Source organism: Anopheles moucheti, chromosome 2 (genome assembly GCF_943734755.1).
Source record: "Anopheles moucheti chromosome 2, idAnoMoucSN_F20_07, whole genome shotgun sequence".
Taxonomy (NCBI): Eukaryota; Metazoa; Arthropoda; class Insecta; order Diptera; family Culicidae; genus Anopheles; species Anopheles moucheti.
The window spans coordinates 81,112,136-81,132,140 of record NC_069140.1 but is presented as its reverse complement, the minus strand read 5'-3'; the positions used below and the strand labels follow the sequence as shown (position 1 = coordinate 81,132,140).

Here is a 20,005-nt window from a genome sequence, read left to right as displayed (position 1 = left end):
CCACAAGCCGAACGGTAAGCCCACGGCGACGGGAACGATGCGCCTCCCCTCATTACACACCGAGATGATTCGATGATCTGTGTCTCCACTGGGAAGGCAGTGGACTTAAAGTAAAAAAAAAGTCACACACACACGCACACATCCAATCACAGCATACACGGGGAGGCGGCTCTCGGATGATGGATCATGGAGCATGACAGTTCTTTGAAAAATCTGCACGAGCTTAAGATTAAGAAGAAAGGTATTTACAGGGTTGTTCACAATTGCAATAATTTAAGTTGCGGTAACAACAAAAAATTGTGTATTGAAGATTAAAACTTTTTACACAATCACAACACTGTGTTCCGAAGGATGTTCTATCAAATGCCAGAAATTGTATTCAAACTGCCGGATTAGATTAGGGGACATCTCGATTTGATTTGAATTTGATCATCTGACATCTCGAGGATTTGAAGCTAAGGGATGAAGAATGAGGTGTGGATTCATCAACTCCCTGCGATTCCGACTAGTCCAGAGTAAAATTTAAAGAAATTTGTTGTTTGGAGTTAAAAGTGGAATAGAATCCTGAGTTTCTACATCGATGGATTCATCCAATAGGTTCATGAAATAGGTTTGAATATTACCAGGCATCAATGTAAAATAAAAATATAATTGATCCTTCTACAGGTGAGATTCAAACAGAGAGCAACACACAAATTTACTTAAACAAAATAAAATTCTAACGTCATTTGTCGGGCATGCGAAGTTTCGTATCACTAACCTAGTTTGGAATATTTGGATTAGTTATGTACGAATTATGTGCGCGAATCAATCGATCAACAATCGATTGTTTTATGTGGTCAGCTCATAATCTGTATATCAACGCGTTTTACGCAGTGTCTAACAGCTATTGCAAAGGCATTTTCCAGTGGATGATGCCGAGTATCTCAAAATCTACGAAATTCTACTTAGAAAATGCCCAATTTCTTCAAGGCCCTTCAAAAAAATGATCGTTTAATATAGCAAAAGATCAAAACTTACAACAGGAACCAGATAAAACCTTCAGTAGCTCTTTCAAACTCTATTCCTTTACTCACAACCTCCGGGCGTAATGAGAACTGACTTTTCCTGATGCTTGACTTCATCTACTTGATACTACAATTCCTCATAAAAAGGAAGTGATTTCCAATGAGCCTTGTTTTTTATGTTACCTTAAGAATATGAGAATATATATAAGAATATGAGGTTTTATCTAGGGTTCTATGGTTTATACAACACTGTCTGCCCTTTTGCATGAGTCGGTAAAGTGTCTGTCGATACGTTTGCCTTTCTTGACTCCGTTGAGAAACCCTGCATAAAACGTACACGGGTAACATGCCAGTGCCAGTAGGGAAGTAAGTTTAAAATCAGTATATTTGTGTAAAAGTGTCAATTTCGTCAGTAAAGTAATATCAGGGAAATGATTCTCATTTAAGATAGTGCCGCTTAAGATCGTTGTTCTACGACTTATTCCAAAAAAACAATAATTTTTGCTGCATTTTGTATGTAACTCCATCACCAAAGCGTTCGCTGATCAACCCAGCGTCTTTGGTGGCGTTGTCTCGACTGCGCCTGGGGCTGGGGTTTTGTGCTTGTGCGCCGCTGCAGACGACGCGTCGATCATCTCTCCTCCCTGGTGGCTTAGCAGCGCGCAGCACCGGCTCCCAGGGATCGCCGAAACAGAGCCAAGCACCACAAAGATGATCGACCAACAAAAAAAAGACAAGGAACAGAGAGATAGACGTGGCTGATCGTAATGAAAATGACGATCGGTCATCAAGAAAGCACACACTCAACCGAAAGGAAGAAACTAGTCAATCCAACCAGCAGCAGCAAGCAACTGCCCGGAGAAGAATACAGCGCCGCGCGCGAACTGTGGATGATGAAGCAGGGCTAAAGTAAAACAGGTTTTTTGGCGATACGCAACACACACCTCGCGCGAGCAGGAGACGTGCGTGTGCGTGTGAGTGTATGCACGCGCTTTGCTTTTATTTTGTGCTGTTTCGCTCGCTGACAGTACTCCCCTACAACAACTATCCCACACCCTGATACACCCTGATATCCACCACCGAACCAAAAAAAAAAGAATGGTGTATGTAATATGGTTTATTTTTGCACACTACGCCACTACGCGTCTTATTTTTTCGCGCCACATCGATGTTCTGGGTGCTCACCTGTGCATACACAACAATCGTAACTACACGCCGTGTCTAATATAGGCACACATACACCTACAGACACACTAACCCTGACTGCAGCAAGCAGAAGGGGAAAGAATCAGCAGCGGGAAGGGTGGGGCGAGCAACAACCAAAAAAAGAAAATCCACCGAAAACTTCACCAACCTCAAAAATATACGATCGAACTTGCGCGAGGAGTTCGCGCCCCCGATTGCCTAACAAACATTGGAGGGCCGTTGGAAAAAAAAGTTGTTTGCGTTTCTAGGAAACAGCTATCTCGGCAGATTACGTCAAACCGATAAAAAAGAATGAAAATTTGGAACAATTTTTAACGAAATTGACAAAAAATTGGTGTCCAACCTCGGCAGTGGGATAAGTAGGGTAGAAAGTAGTAATATTGGAGGGGATGGATAAAGCGCATTTATAGAGCTGCGTGAGGGTGAACTTCTTAAGACAGCGCAGCAATTTGAAGAACAGCAATGTAATGTACTAAAAACACAGCACGAAATGTGTTCGGGGTGCGTCAATATTAGGCCCCAACCACAGCTTTGAAAGAGAGACCCAATGGGTTTATTATTCCCAATCGTTTAAAAAACCAACGTCACCCGGCGTAGCGCGGCGTTGCATGCGTGGTTTACCGGATACGCGTTGCGCGACCCGGGGCAATAAGAGAGAGAGAGGCGAGTTGGAGTCGGGAGTGGAGGCGCTATTGCTTATCATGAGTTGTTTCTCTCGCGTTTGTTTCTGATAAGACGCCGTTGTTTGTGTGTGTGTGTGTGTACGTACAGAGCAACAAGGGAAGCATTATAAGCATAGTAGATATTAAGTACTCCGCGTACTTTCATCGCGCCTCACCACAAAGCTACGCACGCGTGTCAACGAAATCACGCGCTCGTTTGCAGTCCCCGAACTTTAACACGTCAAACTTGTGGTTGCCCTCCCTCTCTCTTTGCCAGTTCGAGAACGTTTGTTGCTGGTGCTCGCTCGCGGAAAAAAACAGATAAGACAACTGCGTTTCTGTGGACCTTGAAGTGCGCCCCCTGGAGCATCGGCGACACCGAACAACACAGTTGGGGGGGGGGGGGGGGGGGGGGGGGGAGGGGGGGGGGAGAGGGGGGGGGGGGAAGGGAGAGGATGAGAAACAGGACATATATTTCGCAACGAAAGCACATTTTTAACCGCTGGAGTTTGAGAGATTAGCTATTCGAATTTCTAAAATCATTTCTTTATGATTAACGGAGAGTGACTGTATTAACTGAATTATTAAATTGTCCACATGGTTTTTTTTTATTATTCTTCTGTCCCAATCCCCAAGAACTCCCAATAATTAGTCCGAATGTCCAGGTCTCTGGGTTTTGGGTTTCAAAGCTCAACAGGAGCTTTTCCCATCAACCACACACATGTTAGTAGTTGGATGTACCTGATACGAATTTACAAGTCTAAATCATACTTTAAATCAAATTGATTGATTCTTAAACTCCAGCGGTACGTAATAAGATTCAAGGATCTCTAAAATACCTTCCTAAAATATCCAATTTAGTTGCACTTTCCTTTATTTTAGCAGAATAATGTTGCAGAAGTTAAAAATAAGTCTATGGAATGGTAGTTTATTGGAAGTATATTAATTCTAGGTGATTCATCACTTTAAAATCGACTAATAATATGGATAACTCCATCGCTGAAGAAGGTCTTCTTAGAAGATGCATAAATCACAGCACTACTTTTGGTGATTTTTACGAGAATAATCCAAGTCCGATTCGTCTTATTGAGGTGTTTACCACGGCCCACAACTGCAATTGAGTGTCTACAGGAAAATCAAGGTTTAACAACGGAGAAGATCGGAATATTTTTTACTTTTCAAACAAACTAATAAGGTTTAACGTGTTATAAGGACCAGTGGCGTGTTTAGGAGTGCGGAGGCCCTGAGTAACATTAGTTTTAGGTAGGTAAATCCTTAACTCTCGGCCTGTCTCAGCTCGGGGTCCCCGTCAGCTCGGGGCCCCCGTCAGCTCGAGGCCCCCCGCAATTGCTTAGTTTGCTTACCATTAAACCCGGCACTGTATAAGACTAAAGTGCGAAGTAGTGTAGCAAATTTAAAATTTTCTGATCACTTTCATACTTTCAGAATGTCTATTAAATTTAAAAGCAACACTCTAAACCTTCTTCAACACCACCTACCAATGGATAAACACTTAATGTCTTCAAAGCTGGACATAAAATATCTGAAAAGAGTTCTTTTTATGCTATATTGTTAACTGTTTGAAAAATATTTTTAACAATTCATTAAATGACTCATTGCACAACAAACTGAAAATTACCGATCGTTCCCAATGCTAAATTGTCAAAAATTGATAAAATTGAAAAATTCAAGCAAAAAAAAAGATTATTCCAGTGACATTAAATACGAAACGTAAACAAAGTATTAAACCGTAATCCGAGTTGCGCATAATTCACCGGAACGCTTTATCAGCGTAAAGCGGAGAAAAGGTTATATATTGCAAACATTCATTACTGATTACTGATGAGGAAAGGAATGTGTTAGCTAGAATTATTATAATAAGCCAAAATAATGCCCTCTGGCGGTAGGAAATATTTAGATTTAACATTATTTTACGGCAAATCAAAAACAGAACGCACACACAATCCGTTTCGTTAATCAGTCGATTTTTCTTTTAACTTCTTTCCATCCTTTTTTCCAAAAAATGTTCCCATTTCTCTTAGCTCTATTTTGTCTCTAAACCCTACACATTCCGATTTGATCGTTGCGAACAACTAAACAAATGTCTTCCCTTCAAACTTACATCAGCACCGAACGACGAATCGACCAAACTGTAACAGCTGGGGCAGTAGTTTGTAGGAGAACCTCTTATCAGTTGTTTTGATGTTTCAACCATACCAGTTTGTTGGAAACCACCCCCCCAACATCTTTCGTTTAATCTCAACCGAGGTTACAGCTGCGATCGACTGAACCTTTCCGTTTTTTCATTTGTCTTACAAAAAAAGCAGAAATATAAGTGGAATTTATATCGAAAGCAAAATAAAACAAAGTAAAGATCGGAGAGATATTAGAATTGTTTTATAAAAAAAGAAAAAAACTTCTACAAACATTTTAAGTATTATTTTAAAACTCAACTTCCAAACGAACTTTAATTTGTTTGGAAGAAAAATCGGTACCGACATTCTTATTAAAGCTGAAACACATCCTTCCCATCCGAATCCACCCGGGGGGTGTTGTCTACTACCACAAGTCGACAAACCGAGGTGGATTTTCGTTCCCTCTCCAACTTTCCCGTAACAGAAAAAATCAAAAAAAGAATCCATGCTTTGCACAAGGCCCCTAGTCCCCGGCATCCCAAAATGTGTGCTCGGGGGGTGGGAGCGAACACACGAGCTTTTCCGAACTGGTATATCCTTTATTCTTCTATCCGACCTCAGTCCGTATCCTTCCAGGATTTATCAGACCCCACCACCACCACAACGCACTCCCGCACTGTAGTAGCTTTTCTCTCGCTCACGGGCCTTGAAGCTTCGTCGCGCGGATAGGCGGGTGTGAGAGGTCTTATATACACCAGGCCCGTAACATACATATGGAAGCGCCACTGTATACTAACAAACTGCTGCTAGACATAGTTTCCCGTGGTGCTGCTTAGTTAGGTGGTGTGGGGTGGTGGTGTGGGGTGGTGGTGTGGGGTGGTGGTGCATGGAAGAGATGATGGGTGACGCTGACACGGGTTGATGATTGTGGGAGAGAACCAGGTTAGAGTATGTCACAAGCTTTGTCCTCTTGCTGCCCTCCTCCCTCACCCACATATATTCAACACAGCACATAAAGGACGAAGATAGTTACAGCATAATTTATGTATCCCTCAGTCACTCATTCGGGCAAAGTACGAGGCACGCAAGGAAAAAACACAGACACACACAGCGGACCAGGCGCAGCAGCAGTGAGCGGAGAATATGAGTAGTGCAACACCGCGAGATACTCATTCCGGCACCACATGCCCGCCACGTGTGTCCATGCCTCTCCCCAACGACGAGTTTTTCATGCTTCCAGATAGTGGGAGATACCAGCAGCGCGTCGCTAAACTATCGATGGAGCTGAGTTCCTCGACATAGTTTTTCTGTGTGGGAGGGTTGGGGGTGATATCCGTAGTACCCCCCCTGACACACACCTAATGCTACGCTCATATCGAAGAGCTTGCAGAGAGAAAGCACAGTTGAAGAGTGAACTCATTCCACCCCCGGTTGTTGTTCCCCCGCTCCTCCTCCTCCTCGCTTGTTTGGTCCATACCAGCGCCAACGTCATCATCGTCATCATCGTCAATCTCCTCCCATCTCTACGGCAGAAGAGGAAGGTTATTCAACAAACGCACAGGAAATCAGCATACATAACGCTCCGCACAATCAGATTTCTTTACGGTTGAAACACACCAAAATATGCTGGTGTGTGCAATAGGGCATCCCGCGCTCCGGGGTTGATGATTCGGATCACGGTAAGGATCGACGCTGCACTCCCGGGGTCCGGGTGGCGGTGTTCGTTCCGTGCGGTCAATCTGCAATCGATTCGATCAAAAAAAGGGGAGCCCTCATATACCTGCTGCTGCTGCTCTTACTGCAGAGCAAACGCGGCAAAACTGATTCATTTTGGGGGATCCTTTGAAGTTTGCTAATGAAAGAGGCGCTCTGGCAAAAACCTTTAAAGCCCATGCGCCTCTATATGGACGGACTTTGCTTTGTAATACGTTAATATGACGTATTTCAATTATCAGCAAAACAAAAATCTTCTTTTTTCTGCAAAAAAGAGCAACAAAAACGACTTGGTTTGATTTTCTCTTCTATTTTTCTCGGAATTCTACAAATTCTATACGAACTCTTTTCGACATTTGACTTTGAGTACAAGTTTTATCCAATAGATTACAGAAAAAAGGTTTAATTCTATAACTCCTGGACAAGTAACTTTCACCCATGTAGTTCAGTTGACCAGAGTTAGGAGTCTGAAGATTTTGGGATTGGTGGAGTTCTGAGCAGTTCGAACGCAATATTATATTTTAGCGAAATCTAGGAAGAACTAACGAACTCAAACCTACCGAGTTGATTAAGCTAATGATCAATTCGCATTGCGACAATTTATAAGAGCGTTATAAGCATTATAATCGCATTACGATTAAATTTGACGAATACTTTGGAGACTTGCAATTGACAAACTCAAGGAATAATATGAACGCTAGTGTTGAATCTTAATTAATCTTTAGATATAAACTCATAAATATACAGATAATTTTTTTATAGTTGTACGAATAAGCTACATAGGAGTCATAAATCTTTAAAAGAATCATTGACCTTTGAGGATTCCTTGAAATCTTTGAAATAAAGATTCAGATTTATTAATTCAGTTCCATGATTGATGAATTTATGATTAAATTGAGAAAGACTTGGGAGATTTGCAGTTGAAAGCCTAATGGAATAATATGGATTACGCTGTCTCGTCTAATTACAATGAACTGACATAAATTACAAATCAATATCAATTTTTCATCACAAATCAAATAACTTAAGCAAACAAATAGTTGCCGAGACTGCTTTAGTGGACAACGAAGATTCGCGTATCTCTAATTTCTACGTAAGTATTATATTCGATTCTAGGAATCAGCGAATAATAGCTACTTTTGATATAACAAATCAATGTCTTCCTGCAAAGTCTTCCACAAAAAGGTTTATGTAATTTTTGCAGAGCAGATAAAACCAATCAAGGATAAATTAAGGATTCCATAACATTCCCCCAATTTTTACTGTCTCATATCTCAAAAAATCTGTAAGGTAATTGTGTGGCAAAAAACAACAAAACAACTCAAACCACAGACACCAAAATCCTACAAGTTACGACGAATGCGCGGACTGGATGGGAACCGGACTTCACACCAACAAGAGAGAGATGCCCCAAAGCCGCGGCCAACAACGATTCGACCTCGAAGCACGTCGTCGTCGTCGTTTGGGACGTTTGTTTATCGATCGAGAATCGGCAATGGATTCCCCGAGCGTGTGACTGGTGGTGCTCTGTGCTTGTGGTAAGTCCACGGAGCGGCCGAATAATCGAGCACATTCGAAAGCGCAACTGTATGGATCGGTTTCGGGTTCAAGTATTGCGTCTGGGCGAATGTTGCAAACGGTTTGGTATGGTGGTGTTGGTACATGCAGAGCACACACACACTCCAAGTGGAGGAGACCACCGTCATCAGCAACGTCGCGTGCGTCCTCTGCGTCATCGTCTTCCGAACAAGAGACAAGTGCCTTCCTTCGCACACCACAAACGGCAGATATCTTCGCCAAACCATAACGCGGCGCGATGTAAACAAACGCCTTTCTAAGCGCCGTGTGGCGGACACCACCAACTGGCTGCGGTCGCCAAGGAACATCGTGTCTCGTGTGTCTCAACTCCCGGGGTGGGTTGGTGTGTGACCGAATGATGACTTTTGGATGCCAACGATGGTTACAACACTACACGCATGAAATGCACAACCTTCTCTCTCCAACAGTTTCGCGAAACGTGTTCGCGGAGGAACTGTTCGCGGTGCGAAAGGACTGTGCGGAGGTATTGGAAGACAGGTAGGCTCATGACCGTTACACAACAGCATGGCACCTTCACCCGAACACAACCTAACCTTACCTTCCTTGGCAAAAAAAAACCGTGCACCAAAGGAAATTCCTTCGGTAACGAGGCCCAGAGAGCTGAGAATCGTCAGCGCCGCCCTTCTGGCAGGTTTCATGGTGCTGGCTAAAACAGCAAGCGTTTGACTACGTCATTACTTTTTGCAACCGCAAACTAGTGGGCAGTGCGGAAAAAAAGCGGAAGAAATAAAAAGAAATATACAGATATTTATAGGACGTCCAGGGGATATACACAATACAGCACACCACAGCGGCACACACTAGCAAGGCCCAGCGAACGTAAGAGAAACTGTGTTTACATTGGCGCCAACAGCATATGATACAATTCTGCCATCAACAAATAGACGAGAAAGTTGTACATATGAAAAGTTTGAGATTCATTTAAGTGTTACTATCATTTCAAGGAAATAGAAGGAGACTTTTCCTTCATGAAACTACAATGTGTCAGCTTAAAGCTACGTGTGCCATCAATTAATATTTAGGACGTTTATATCAATCGCATCATAATTATTGCTAATGAAACTTATTAGCTCTAGGTTTTAGCGATCGCGGACAATGTGCGATAAAGACATCGCGACGCGCCAAGGCTTTATTTGCTTGATGATCTCCTTTCCTGGATGCATTTTTTTTGCACTTTGCAGCTATCCGTCTTGCCTTTACCGTTGAAATAAGTATCGTACAAATGAACAAGCACTTCAACAGTAGAAAGCCACTCTGTTCCAACACATTGTAAACCTTTGTAGCGAGTCGACGATCGTACACCAGGGCGCGTGTGTGGTGATCGCGAAACAAATCGGACGTACAATATTCGCCCTTAGGTTGTGCTGTGGTTTGCTTTATGGCACTGGCAAGGGAGTCAAGAAAAGCAACCAGACGTTCAAGGTTGAGCAGAGAATATGCGTGTGTGCTCTTGCAAAGATGGTTCTGGTGCAATGGCTGGATCCCTCTTGCTTCTCTCGGTTTGAAGCATCCCGTATTTTGTTTTCTTGGTTAGCTCTTATCGCTTTCGCAATACGTCCTTGGTACAGGGAATAAGGTAACAAAAGGTTCTAAAGACACCAAAAGAATGTTCAGCACTAAAAATAAAAAAAAAGATACAAAAAATCAATAATTCTTGGTAAGATATTAGTGGAAAAGTTAGCGTTGCGACATTCATTATGATAATTGTGAATATGAAAACAATACAAAGGAATTGATCGTTTTTTATTAACAAAAACTGGAACTTCATCTAGCATTGAAGACAACCTAATAAGCCGTATCAGTACAATGTGGCCGATGGGAAAATCTAGTAGTTTTCTATTATTAGCTAATTCTGAAGCCTCTCGAAGATCCGTAACTCTGCGTATGAAGAGATCGTCAATTCAACTTCAACAGGACCACAATGATCAATGCAAATGCAAAGTAGAGATCATTCGAGGGAAATGTCGTAAAAGTATTGGTGAAAGTATTTATGAAAAATCATCTACATCACCTGTAACTTAATTTCCATTTATACCTAGAATTTTGATAGAATTTTGATGTAATAGAAACAAACTAATAATTTAGAATTTTCCAAACTAAGCCAAGATTATCTTAACAATTGGAACAATAAATCAATCAACCCAATGTTTCTGGTTTTACTTCCAAATCAATTATACCCCACTTTAATACCCGGTTGTATAGGACATTAAACATTCGAGCATTGTTGGCCAACCCCATCCAGTTTTGGTGAATGGTAAAGAATGTTTTGCTTGCAGCTTTTTGATAACTAGCCTGATTTTTAACGCCTTTTTGTCACCTATTTTGATGGTAAAAGATGAACTCAAAGGTCTGGTGTAGTGTTGGATGATTTTTATGTCCATGAAGAACGGTCAGGCCGTTTTGTTTCGATACAGTGCTAAAGAATCCAATGCCATTGAATTAATGCCAATTGGTACTCTTTGTTCCTGCTACGAAGATCAGGCATCCTCAAAATTAAATTAATCCTCACAGATACTTACAGCAAAAATGATTTTTTCTTTGATTAATTTTATGTCCATGGAATCATATTTTGACGTATTTTTTAAGTTTTTAGACTCATAAACATAAACAAATATTCAGAATTTCGATGCAGCTGAAATTATATTAAATACCAAATTGGCAAATCTTTTTGTACTCGTTGCTGATAATACGTTGCATGATACTCGAGTAATACAGGGTGCATGATGTGTCAAGAAGGAGTCTTATCTATTCCCGTATTGATCTTTGTCGTCTCTTCTGTTCTTTCTCCGTCTTTGTCCGTTTTTGTCTTTACCTTATTTCATTACTGTTTTTCTAAGTTCTTCTAGTTACTTTTGTCCCATTTATCCTTACATATGTTAGTCTTTGACTTTGCTGCTTGTTACAGAATTAAGTTCATTTAAAATTCAATTTGTGTATTCAGTAAATCGTTAAATATCTCACTCTCTTTCGCGATCTCTCTTCGCGTAACGACCTACTAGAGATCATGCTTGCCATTTCTGACTTTCTTACGACGAAGAATTGATTCGGAAGGGATTTCGAACCGGTTCTGTCGTGTGAAGGTCGGCGCCGATAGCAATACACCACCGAGCCGAACCAAAGGGATAAAAAATTAACGTATTGAGAAATAAATTGATAGAAACACAAAGTCATGACACGGAATACTTACTTTTCCCTAGCTTGTGCATCTGACGGCACCGCTGTCCCTTTGCCTTTTGCATACATCTTCACCCACACTCACTGGCGCCGTTGTCCGTGTTCGAAGTCGCGTTCAAAACGTGTGAAGCAGAGTGGTGGTGTGTAGGTAAGGAAGAGTTGTATTCCCTACGATGATGCCGATCCGTCAAAACTAACGAAAAATCCTGCGATAAATAACCGATTCCACCTGCACTCGGGGATGGACCCACACGGTTCTGTTTTCTTTCGCTCTTGCTTCTCACTTACTCCTCACAGCTTTTTAGCTCACACACAACAAAAAACACACTCACACAGCTTCACACACAGGTGCACGGTACGCACGTTCATGTGGCCGGCCGTACGCATAAACGCCTTATGATCCTCACCACCAAATCGTTGCGAGCGCAGCGAGCGAGTGACTACTTGCACACCACTGTAAACGATCAGCTGGCGCCCCTCTTGGCTCTGGAGAGACTCGGACCACTCCGACCACCCGGCAAACGCACACTCCACCCTTCTTACGGCGCACTCGTCCAGAACGTGTAAAAGTAAGGGATAGTGGTGAAGTTATTCTTCTGCAAGCGCTTCACGGTAAAATGACACGGTTTCACACGCGCACACGGCTCTTTGGACAAACTGACAAACAAACAAGCACACTCACGCACTATGCGTCCGCAGGATAATTGATGCCACCGCTTGTATACACCGCAAATAAGCAGATCAACGTTGTTTTAGTACACTAAGTAGGCTGGTTCGCCTTTATTCGCTTTGCAACACATACAAACACTCACTCCAGCCGGTGGTGGTGTTGAGACACGGATGTGCACAAATAGCCCCTATTGTTGTCGATTGTTTAACGGACAATAGGTTAACGAAAATTCCATAAACTTTCCTCGCTTTTTACAGCCAGTTTATGAATTTTTACACACAGCAAACACACTCATATAAACGCTTAAATACCCTGTTATCGTACGCAGAATGCGGCCAATGAGCAAACGACGGAAAATTCTGGAACGAGAACAATTTAAGAAATATTACTAATTTTTTCTCCCGTTATATTTTATAAAATTGTTAAAGCTCGACGTATCCTTAAAATAACAATTTATACAACATATTTTGGTTGAGCAAGGCATTTCCTTCTCATTCAACAATTAATCTAACTCAATCTAAAATAAATCCACACTACAACAAAACTATATGCATTAGTTTTTAAACATATTTACGTTTTGTCTGTTTTCCATACAAAAAATATCGCATAGAATTTAATGCCGTTTAAAATATTAACTATCATTTAGTATTTTTAAGAACAATTGCGCTACGTTTTGTGTGAATCCGCGCGTCAGGTTGCACCGAAAAATTCCAATACCTTTTCCCAGAGCGCACTTCACAAAAAAAGGCAATAACAAACGACACTTAGGCAACCCACAAAAAACACACACGCACACACCCTTGCACGCAAATACGGCTCGATTATCTCGCACTGAACGACGCTCTCACCAACCCATGCACGTACGCACCCCTACGTGTGTGAGGAGGAAGGAAATAATCATGGCTGCTGCTGCTACACTTTGCCGACTTGTGCGACTGTGTTTGTGTGTGTGTGTGTTGACGGTGTTTTGTTGTTACCATGGTGAGCGTTTGTGTTGGTGCATCCAACCTAATTGTTGATAATAATTACCCCCGTTTTACATGGTACAACATAGCACACACAAAACGAACGCACACACAACCAACCCCGAAAATGTATGTGCATTCACCGCACGAGAGCGTGTGCGTACGTGCGCTATTGTGTGCGTGCGTTTGAGCGAGAGGGCAATAAATCGCAGTAGCGCTTCGAAATGAAAAACGAAACGCAGGAGGCTTCAACCTTTTTTTCCTTTTCTTTACTCCCCGCGAGATGACGGTGTGTTCCGTCGTCGTGTGCCTGTGCTCTCCATTCTTTTTTTTTTCTTGTGAATACGAAAAAAAAAGCTAAAATGTACTGAAACCGTACTGCACTCGTGGAACATTTTCTCGACCTCGACCGACGCACAGTGCAAACACAGATGTAGGAGAAAAGTGTTGAAGGCGGTTGTTGCCGTTGAGATGGCTAATGTATATGTATGGTTCATATAACTATGTTCACTGGACGGGAATCTTCCTTCGAACTCTTGATTTTTAATATCACTCGCCGCGAAAATGTGCGGTAAAGAATTGGATTACAGCCGAGCAGAGTAAGACCTGGCCATTGGCCACTACACAACGCCACTCTCTTACAAACGTGATACGATACGACACTTTAGAGTACACAACGGGGACACACACTTTCCATAGCTTTTCGTTAGTTCAATCATGATACACTCTTTGCCATTGGCTCACACCCATCGGACTAGCTCACCCCCAACAGAACCGTTCAATGCAACTCACTTTGGTTTCACAACAGTCAGCTCATCATCTCTCCGGTACAGATGCGTTTTGCCAGGGTTAAAAATGTCGGCAGAAACCTCACAGAGCATAACCACCGAATATGCCCGCCGATAAAAACGCAGCTGGACGTCGCTCTTTTCACAACCGTGCTGCTGCTCTGCTGGACGGCCGACAAGATACTTCTGCTCACTTCCGTCGTTGTGATGCGAGTAAGGAAGCTTCGGATTCGGCGCACGAATACTATCATCGCGCTCTTGACGCCTGTACTTCTACCTGTATCCGGGCATGGTGGCAAACGGGCAGAGATGTCAAACGCGTAACGTTACGAACATATTTCCCCTCTGCGGATAATCCATGCGCTTCGGTACGCCTGGATGACATTAGGAGTTTTATGTTGACAGTAATATTGTCACAAAAAGGAGATGTGCCTACAATCCGTGTTATTCGATTATCCGGCATCCATCGAGTCTTGATGGGCACTACTAATCGGCGCTCCACTATATTTTGCGAGTGCGAAATATTCCGCTCGTCAGTCGACTTTTGAAAGTAAACATTTACATTTTCAAAAACCCCGTATGTATATTGTATATAATCCATAATGTAACTGCAAATCAGTCTGTATAAAATCATATTAAACTGACACATAGTAATAAATAATAATGAACACTGATCGGCTCGTTAGAACGCGTTGTATGGTTATGCTTCCATTAATGGCACTGATCGTTCGTTTTATATGAATCTCCTCGCTCGTTCGCTTGGTTGAACTTTTCGAACGGTAAGATTCTCGTTCACTTGCCACATATCTGGTTGGTACCGAACGCGGTACTGCGGAAAACGCGTATAACTTGTATGCCACCTCACCGCGCTCGGCTGTCAAATCTCCGCGTCCGACTGTCAAACAGGCGCTCCGCGGTAGGCGTTGCCTCGGAGACGCGGCTTTGTTCAAGATGGACAACGCTGTGGAGCAGCAGCCGCGGAAGATTTGACAACCGACCCGAAACGAGCTGAGCCGAGCCAAGTTGAAGTTCTGTATTGACAACGAAAATGTACGCGTTTTCCACGGTAACGCGGCCCCACGGTCCATATGGAGACGGCCTAACAAGCCTATATTTTTAAAATTATGCTTGCGTTCAATCTGCCACATTGATGAAGTTAAATAATCAACAACCAAGCGGAGAGTTCGACAAACCTGAACTCAAAAACGCATGCTTCACGCACACATTCAAACACCTTCGAAAGACCGGCCTCGATGTGACAGATCAAAACATTTTCTTTTCAAGATTTTCTCTCCCAACACACCTTGCAGGGTGTATTTCACCACGGAAAATTTGTGAAATCAAACGTCTTCTATGTATTACAGTACAACGTAATATTAAGTATATAACACAGCAATTATGGCATCGCACACTCTCGTCGGTCTATTGCATGAATCTAACGAACCGAAAGCTGGTGGCAAATCAAGCCGTGATGAAGTTAAACTCACACAGGCACGCCGCCTTCGATCCGCACCCGTCTGCTAGTGTGTGTGACATATTTACCTCTTAGCCTCATTACGCTGTTCGCCAGTGTGAGTGTGTTGGTAAATTAATAGAATTTCACTAAATTTCAGGCGTCAACAACGATTCCGAGTGGTAGTTTCTTCACTGCGTGTTATTTACCCTCTCTTTCTCTTCTCCCTTGCCGCAACAACACTCTTCCACGAATCCCTTCTCCTAGGACCACCTCTATTCACACTCACCCGCCTTTCCAACACTAGCAAACGTTCATGCCCGTTTGTGTGTTTGCACCTCTAATGCGCGCTGCTCGCAACTGTTTCGTGAACAGATTTTCCCTATTGTGTTACCAACCTGTGGTGGCAGCAGCGTAGTAGTAGTCGTTGTACGATTGCATCACGAACAATCCTCCTACACCAGTCATGCGCTTTTATTGTTTCACACACGCACGCACACAATCGGAGCTGTATACCACTATCCAGCTCACCAACACAGTGCCACTGGCTTTGAACTGGCTTTCATGCTTGGAGCTATTATTTTTTCCCGATAAAATTCATGGACATTTTTCTTCATTACATGTTGCTGCTATTGCTCCCACTGCGTGTGACGATTAATCTCGCACACTCACACAAAGCCAGTTACATTATGTACAGGCAAGCTGCACGTACGTACAAGAAGACACAACAGAAATGAAGAAATGAGGAGGGAGAACATACACAGTGGTGTACAATTTAGCAGCGGCATGTTTCGTGGAAAAAATGTATGGAAATTGGAATTAGCTACTTAAATTTGTCTTTTACAACTATTTAATAGGGTTTAACACTCCTGTAAACAACTGTCCACCTGGTTACAACACTGATTCTTTGATTAAACACCTTCTACCACTTGTACACACGACAGTCGGCGTAAGCTACTTTGTCCAAATGATTAACACATTAGTCGATTTCTTTTGAACAACTGTCATCCTTGCCATTCAAGCTTTATCTTTATCTTTACCCCTGCCACGATTTAGGCCGCATTTCAAAATTACAAAGTTACCCTATTTCCTGGTCTGTAGCTTGTGTTGTAAATATTTGGACTTCGAAAACAATGAAGGTGCTTCACTATATTTTTTCAATAAATAGAATACAGAAGATACAGAGAATGATCCGCTTAAAGAGGATGAGGGATTTACGTTATTTTACGAGGGAATCCACGTAACTCGGAAAATGACAGTACAGATGTGAAAATACCTCAACTTGAGCTAGCCATATTATGAGAATGACACCGAACAACCTCTCTCACAGAAAAGGCGGAGATATTACACTGTACAAATAAGTCTCGACTTCACTGCTTCAGACGAGAAAATTATAATATCCATCCAAGTAACACTACTGACCTATCACAGTACACTGGCGACTAATTGTGGATCTTCTTTTGTGGCCCACACTGTATATATTGCACTTACACATGTAGTCTCATTGTATGTATAAATATAAATGTGTTGTAGGGCAAAAAAACCGAAAGAATTCTAGAGGGTGCCGGCGCGGAACCCAAAATCCCGGATCTGTTGAAGAAAAATCCAAAAGAAAGCAAACGACCCTAGAGAGAAAAGATGGGAAAAACTGGTCGAGAGTCGCACCACGGCTTGATATTGGTAAAAATTCCGATTGTGTATGTGTGTATCGTTTGCAATAGTGCCACTCATAAAGCTGAGCTCAGTGTGTGCGAGCGAGAGAGACAGGGTGGCTGCAAGAATTTTACCCTGTTCAGGGAAAGAAAACACGGCAAGCGATGGCAAAGGAAGGAAAAGATAAAAAAACCAAACTTTTCCTTACCCCTCACACACACACACAAACACATCGTTCTATTTGACCGTTCTGTCATATACCGCGAGCTATAAAACGCTGGCAAAGCCTCACACACGAGCAAAAATACGTGGTTTGCTTTTCGCTAGGGGCAGATGGCAGGACAGGGACGTATTTCCGTATTTTTCCCCGGTCCAAAGGTACACGAGGCAATGACGTTAAACGTGGTGGTTTGGTGGTGATGATGATGATGATGACGATGGTTGCGGATGCGCGGGTAAATATGCGAGGGTTATGGACGTCAGGGGGCAACATGAATATATAAAAATTGCTACAAATGCGAGCATCACTATCGCACTAACACCAACACACGTCCACCACCCGGCTAATGACAATCGGTGCGTAGAAGCGATGTGTGAGGGGTTGTGGGGTGATTGCGAGACGAATGCGCCGCTACCTGCGCTGGGTGTGCGAGAGAGGAGATGAGATGAGCAGCGCGAACGCGTGGCTTACATAGATCGAAAGAAGAAGCAGAGAGCGAGAGGGAACGAGGTAGGGAGAGAGAGAAAGAAGGAAAGGAAACAAATATCACCAACGGCAACTGTGCGTGCTAATGCACGGCTTGCTTGACGTTCTGCTAGAAGCAATAGAAGGATTTGAAAAAGAACGTAACAAAAATATATCAAATAATTTGTTCAACAAATCTGTTACTGCAAAAATATCCCTCCTCGAGTTATTATACATTTTTATGGATGGATTTTTCCACTTTATTTTGCACCAGTCTTTGACATGCTTATGTTGTTGTTATTGTTTGCTGGATTATCGTTGTAATATGATGTTTAATATTTTACATTTAGTTAAATATTATTTAATTTACGCTTTAAATCTAAACACAACTCACTTCTACGGCATGATCATCAAAAAGGTATGACCACGATCAAAGAATTCTCTTTGAAAGATAAAAGCAAACCCATTTCAAAGTACAAAACATCTGTAAACGCACGTTCTGGTCGTGTCGAGTACGAAACTCGCCAGGACACTCGCTGAAGAGCCTCCTCACCCAGGACCCGTACATAGAATCGATACATAAAGATGCATTCATCACAGCACAACTGAGCGCCACCCGTTTGCTTTCACGACTGATTGTGTGCGTACGTGCGTGCGTACGTGCGTGCGTGCGTGTATGCGTAAGTCCACTACTGGCTGCGTTTATCTGCTTATCTATATCAACGCTACTCACCACTTCCAGCCTGGAACAGGTGGATTAGTGTGGTTGTCGGTGGGAGAGGGGAAGGTGAGGGTGGGTCTCTTCAGTCCTTCGTAAAGGTTTCAAGTATGTTTATTTTTTTCATCTTCTCCAACTCACTATTGCCAGCAGCATGAGCTGTTCGATAACTTTTTCAGTCAGTCAACTTTTCGGGAAGTTTTCGGGAAACAAAATGTTTGGTCGTGTAAACATGCAAGAGGTCCGGCCCTTCCACCGTGTTAAAGGGGGTTGTGATAAGGAAAGGTTTGCGTGTAAAAACCGCATACTAGTTTGTCTAGCTGGTCTAAGCAAGAAAAAAGGGAAACTAGAACTTTCTATGCTCCAGTGTGTAACTTTTGCCTGTTTTGTGTATGACTGAATTATCAATTCCCACTGGATCACACGACGCAGTGAAACAACATTCCATTTTTACGTTTTGTCTTTTGCCTCAATCGTTCAAAGTAGTCAGCTACTCATGTAATGTATTTGATTACTTTTACCCTTAATTTTACTTCTATTTTTTAGGTTTCATTTTCTTTGCACACTTACTAAAGATGGTTTTGGTTGCTACAGATTTTATTTTAAATTTGTTTAAACTCTTTGTATTGATCAATTGTGTTTTACTATTTGTTTTTTACTTATCTTGTATTCTAATTCTAACGTTTCTGCGTTCGTTTTTTCCTGTGAATGTTTGTTTGAATGTTAATCCTTACTTAAGTTTGTTCTCATTTTCCGTGTTTTGATTAACTTTTTTGTTCAATTGTTTATTATCTGTTTCTCTTACTTTAGCCTTACTTTTTAGTCTCTTCTGCTGAGAGCCTTAGAAATTCGTTATTAATGAAGATTCCGTATTATTCTAAGTGTATTCCTAGAATATCCGTATAATTACTCCTACTGAAGTTTGTTTCCTTTCTCCATTTTCTGATTTATCCTCGTCAGTTTAGTTCTCTTCAATTATTAATTTGCTCTGTAATGTACTTCGATATTTTTAATTTTACTTTTTCGAACACGCTTAATAAAAGTTGTTTCCATTGTTAATATTTTTCCTCACTTCATTTTATTTTTTCTGATTTCTATCTTATTTGCGCTAATTTATAATTGTTTTCACTTGTACTATATTTTCATTTTTTACATTTGTTTGAACGGTAACTACAACTTTTCTTCTTTTTTAACTAGTTTCAACGCATTATTTCATCTTAAATGCACTAAAAAGTGCCCAACATTTCACACCCAATTAAACGCTTTCATGGGCACGAGTTCCTTCATGCTGGGGCTGTATGTACTTTTACTTTGTTTCGTTTGTTTCCTGCAAAAATGAGTTCAGTCAAACAGTAAGGTAAAAATAAAACACAACACCAACCAACCCAACATTGCACGCAGTTTTTTTTCAGCTTTGTGCACAGTATGGAAATATATAAGCCTCCCCTGCTTGTTCCGGTCCCGTCGTTCATTCTCATCGATGGGACAGATTTTCACTGCTTCCCGTGTGTTGGGCAAGGCATTTTTCCATGTTGTTGCTGCCCTTGTTGTTGCCTGCGTTTGTTTGATGGCGGGCT

At 42.0% G+C, this 20,005-nt stretch overlaps 1 protein-coding gene across 6 annotated transcripts in view; it reads right to left on the bottom strand.

The window, feature by feature from the left end:
- LOC128299066 (single-stranded DNA-binding protein 3) overlaps positions 1–14,118 on the bottom strand; it is a 32,082-nt gene extending 17,964 nt beyond the window's left edge. For all 6 annotated transcript variants that reach the window (XM_053034917.1, XM_053034913.1, XM_053034914.1 and 3 more), the window contains exons 1-2: positions 13,924–14,118; positions 11,510–12,525 (exon numbers count right to left, since the gene is read on the bottom strand). In XM_053034917.1, coding sequence (XP_052890877.1) covers positions 11,510–11,565 — 56 coding nt within the window. In that variant the 5' untranslated portion in view covers positions 11,566–12,525; positions 13,924–14,118. The remainder of the gene's footprint in view (positions 1–11,509; positions 12,526–13,923) is intronic.
- Positions 14,119–20,005: the final 5,887 nt, after the last annotated feature.